Consider the following 4,515-nt stretch of genomic DNA (forward strand, 5'->3'; position numbering starts at 1 on the left):
AACCTTGGTTACACAATCTGTTGGGCCAAAAACTCAAAATAAATCCCACATCATCCCTAAAAACTTTAATGGAGAATATTCTAAATATCAAGCCCAATAAAAAGTCCATAATCCATCAATAAAAAAATTTTAGGTCCTTAACCTATTCCCAAAACAATACTCGCTAAAATCCCAGTGGGTTTTCCATCCATATAAAAAAAATGTGAATATGAGTTTCATGTTGGGCCTGGGTGTTACATCTCAGTTGTTTAGTATGTCCTTTTGTATGAAGTATGTTTTAAGTATTTGAGATATTTTCAGTTTGGTGTATAGTATTGTTAAAGAAAAAAATTATCCACTGCAAATATTGCATAATACTATATGCATGTTAGGAACATTGCATATTTAATTGTCATGGAACGGGAGTAGGTAACCTTATGTTGCATGTCCCGACATTTCAGATGCTCGTCCAATCCCAAGGAAAATCTGGGGGCGTCACACAAAAGGTTCCTCAAAATCTGCTTTCTCACTGAGTTCTTCAAATGTGTCAACCACATTTTGAAGCCTTGCAACAAATTCAATCACAAGTGAAACAAATGTCCCTAAAGACATGGCGCTTGCACTTTCATATGTATTGTATGAAAGGATGGAGGCTTTACTGTGAAAAGTGCATATCACCTTCAGAAGGAACTAATAGCATAACAGAGGGGTCAGTCTTCTCGAGGATACCAAAACTTTAAAGAGTGGACTTGTTGCTGGAAGTACAAGATTCCAAATGCTGTTAAGATTTTTGTGTGAAGAGCATGCTTAGAAGCTCTACCAACAAAAAATAACATTTTCAAAAAGAAGATAGTGGACTCTCCATTATGCCCAATATGCTACAGAGAAGATGAAACAGTTGCCCATGTGCTGTGGAACTGTGAATTAGCATTGGATGTGTGGTGCCAAGGGCCCATTGTGTTGCAAAAAAGTACGTTGAGGGCAGTAAGCTTCAAGGAGATTTTTGAACAGCTAAATGCCTAATGTGAAACAGAAACAATGGAACTTTTTGCTATGACTACAAGGGGAATTTGGCAGAGGAGGAATAAAAGTGTATTTGAAGGGTCCTTCTTGCATCCTAACCTAATATCCCAAAATGCGGCTCAACAGCTGGAAGAATATAAGGCTGCTCATCTTGGCTCTAACTCAACAAGTAGAAGGAATCCTATTCAAGCTGTGATATGGAGTCCACCTCCTACGGGAATAATCAAGGTAAACTGGGATGCTGCACTGTAGGAAGATCAAGATAAACTGGGAATAGGTTTGGTAGCAAGAGATCATGAAGGTAGAATTATAGCTTCTAAAAAGGTGGCTAAGGCTGGTTGTGTGATACCATTACTGGCTGAGGCAATAGGAGCCTATCAAGCTGTCAAATTGGCATCCGAAATGAACTTGGAATCCGTGATCTTTGAAGGAGACTCTCTTCAGGTTGTTCAAGCAATAAACCTGCACAAAGAGAGATGGGACAGCGTGGGACTGGTGCTTGATGATACCAGAATGTTATTAGCTCAAGTAGTACATTGGCAATTTAACTTTGTTAAAAGAAATGGAAATGAATTAGCCCACTGTCTTGCAAAGAAAGCTTTAGAACTCACGGTGGAAACTTCCGAAATGGTTGTTATTCCCAACTGTAATGAAATACCTCCTATGTAATTGAGATGAATGAAATTGTTCCTTTTACAAAAAAAATATGTATTGTATGCATCAGCTTCCTCTGCAACTGCATTGCCATTGAATGGGTGACGCAATGGCCAAGCTATTAGCTTCCTGAATATATCCTTTGAACCATCACTTTTTAAAGGAGTCTCCACTGGAAGTGAGCTCAGATCAAGTACAGATTCACTCAAGGACTTGAACCCCAATTGCACACTTTCATTATCTTTATCCAAAAGATCTTCGAGGCATTCTATTGTCTTGGGCTGTCTTCCAATTTCCCAGCTCTCTGAATTGACCAGGATATATGATCTTCTGTCTATCTTCCTCTGTGGTTGCTCTGCAGCCTCATGCACCTCTCTAAGTATATCTCCAGGGCCTAATTTTTCCATATTTTCTACTTTCCTTCCAAGCTCAAGCAAAACTTTAGCACCTGCTGCTCCAACCCTTTGAAGCTCGCTGCGAAATACTTGTCTCCTCAAAAGTATAAATTTTTAAGGCTACATGAACAAACTATAAAACATGGAATACGAATCCCAAATTTCTGCACTTCTTTTTTTTTTAATGATAGGCCTATCAACTCAAAAGTACATGAATAACTAGCGAAGATCAATAACAGGGCTAGTGTCTGCAGCAAATCTTCATCCCTTCTCCAACATTATTGACATGGGGGCTCTTAAGAGATCAGTTCACCTCCATTAAAAGTATGTTATCCACAACTCCGAAGTGGTTGTCCACCATTCCCACTTTAGTCTAGAAACTTGATATGACCTTTCAAATTCTTTTACACCCCGTTTAAATAGTAAGATAAAATGAGATAATTTTAGATAAAAGTTGAAATTGAATAAAAATATTGTTAGAATATTATTTTTTAATATTATTATTATTTTGAGATTTGAAAAAGTTGAATTGTTTATTATATTTCGAGTGAGAATTTGAAAAAGTTGTAATTATGAGATGAGATTGGATGAAACCGTTTCTATATCCAAATGGGGCCTTAAACTTTGAATGAACTAATTCATGGTCACTTGTTTAACGGGAGCAAAGTTCCTACTTTGAAAATTATATAGGTTTGAGATTTCAAATATATTCTCGTGAATTAATCTTCCCACTAGCCACTATTTCCGATCGACTCGAATGGTAGCGTTGCAAGAAGGGCCATAAACCATAACATTTCAGGATGATTGCAAAATATTTAATTAGTTGAAATCCTGCCAAAGGAAAGAAAAAATAACGACAATAATCACCTGTATTTCTGATAGAATACATCCATGCAGTGCCATGACCGTGAATGCACAATGCCTCAATGCGCCACTTACTTTGACATAGTTTTTCCATGGATAACTGAACATTTTATAACGCCCGTGAGGTGGTTCCCAGACTGCAAAGCCTAACTGAACATGTAAGAACGAGTCAAACCCCATAATTCCTGCTTTTTTTGTCCAAACAGATAACATTCCAGATATTATGATATTGCATACCAGAGTGTCCTCTTGGCGTGCAGAGTCTACCACTGATCGGTAACCGCTGTACAGTGGATCATCTGCAGCTTGGCATGTAAGTAATGTTGAGGGGACAGTTTCATATTGAATGCCTTTTATGTATCCATTGACACATCCTACAGAAAACGACTGGTAAAGTAAGCATGGATGTTTCAATGGTTAAAACAAGCAGTACAGATCCTTGGCATACTAATATAGAAGCTTAGAAACCTTCTAAGGAAGCAGCTAAACCCTTGAAGTTTTTCACCACCAAGTAGTGCAGATCCTCGCCCGACCATATGGGGTAAATGAAAATATTTATAACTAAACATACGCCTGCTCCCACTGCAATAAGGACTAGTCGAGTTACAATTGCCTCAAGATATCCTCTCGTCCTATTCCCATAAGCCATAATGATACAATAAGTCAATATGAATACTCGAAATCTATATTCGTAGGGCTTCATTGAGGGATACAGCTTCAGATAAGAGGCAAAGAATCCTAGGCAACGAGGGGAAAAAATACATTAGATAATTTGAAACATGGAAAAGTAAATCAAGATATTAAGTGGTAAGTTAAACCTGTTATAAAAATGCTTATAACAATTACAACTTCCTCCCATTGGCCAGACAACAAAGTTAGCTCATAAAAGAAGAAAGCAAGAATTCCTGCACAAAATGTTCCCAAACCGCGATTGAAACCCTTGATAAAGGTTGCTCCTGCATGAAAATATATTCAATAAGCTGCTAGACAGTTTAAGAAACTAAGCTGCTAGACAGTTTAAGTCTGGCAAGCCTGCATCTTGAGTATAAATTGAATTAAGGATGATATTTATCATACCTATAGGGAATTCAAACATCACAATGACAGTGAGGATTGCCCAGATTGAGTACTGACTGATGTCGTGATATGATTGTTTCCAGAATATGAGAAAGGACACAATTGACAATGCCAGCCCCATTTTGGTTGCAAATATGACTTTCCGAGGGTCAGAGTGACCCATTTCCCATGCTCTCCCAGCAAATTCTTGTAAATCATTCCAGGACGACTTCATATTTTCACTCACCAAGATGAAACACATGGAGCTACTCCTTCCATCATCACGTCCTTCAGTGCTGCTGCTTCATGCAAGTAGACCTTCTTTATAGTTGAATACAGAAGTATGCCTAGATGACTCCATTTCACCACCTCATGTCTCTTTGTTGGAGGGGAGGTGGGGTAAGTTCAGTTGTATTTGAAGAATGAACATACACCGGTAAGGGGCATACCCAATAAGACTCTCTGAACAAGTAACCACAGCAGTGAACAACCACTATACAACATGCAACATACAACATCAGTGAAGTGCACAACTTGCTTCCCC

At 38.3% G+C, this 4,515-nt stretch overlaps 1 protein-coding gene across 1 annotated transcript; it reads right to left on the reverse strand.

Annotated features, from left to right (window-relative positions):
• Window positions 1-474: 474 nt before the first annotated feature.
• LOC121262063 (aluminum-activated malate transporter 9-like) lies at window positions 475-4,206 on the reverse strand. The gene is made up of 8 exons (XM_041164496.1): window positions 3,993-4,206; window positions 3,734-3,871; window positions 3,384-3,653; window positions 3,153-3,289; window positions 2,919-3,065; window positions 2,646-2,667; window positions 1,720-2,140; window positions 475-616 (listed from the first exon to the last, which is right to left on the reverse strand). Exons 1-8 carry the CDS (start codon window positions 4,204-4,206, stop codon window positions 475-477), a joined length of 1,491 nt encoding a protein of 496 aa, XP_041020430.1.
• Between the last annotated feature and the right edge of the window lie 309 nt (window positions 4,207-4,515).

This window comes from Juglans microcarpa x Juglans regia, chromosome 4S, assembly GCF_004785595.1.
Source record: "Juglans microcarpa x Juglans regia isolate MS1-56 chromosome 4S, Jm3101_v1.0, whole genome shotgun sequence".
NCBI lineage: Eukaryota > Viridiplantae > Streptophyta > Magnoliopsida > Fagales > Juglandaceae > Juglans > Juglans microcarpa x Juglans regia.

Coding starts and splice junctions, on each gene's coding strand:
- LOC121262063 (XM_041164496.1), bottom strand. CDS start 4,206: ATGAAGTCGTCCTGGAATGATTTACAAGAATTTGCTGGGAGAGCATGG. Junction 3,290..3,383: donor TTTAGCTGCTTCCTTAGAAG/GTTTCTAAGCTT, acceptor CGTTTTCTGTAG/GATGTGTCAATGGATACATA. Junction 3,066..3,152: donor CACGCCAAGAGGACACTCTG/GTATGCAATATC, acceptor TTACATGTTCAG/TTAGGCTTTGCAGTCTGGGA.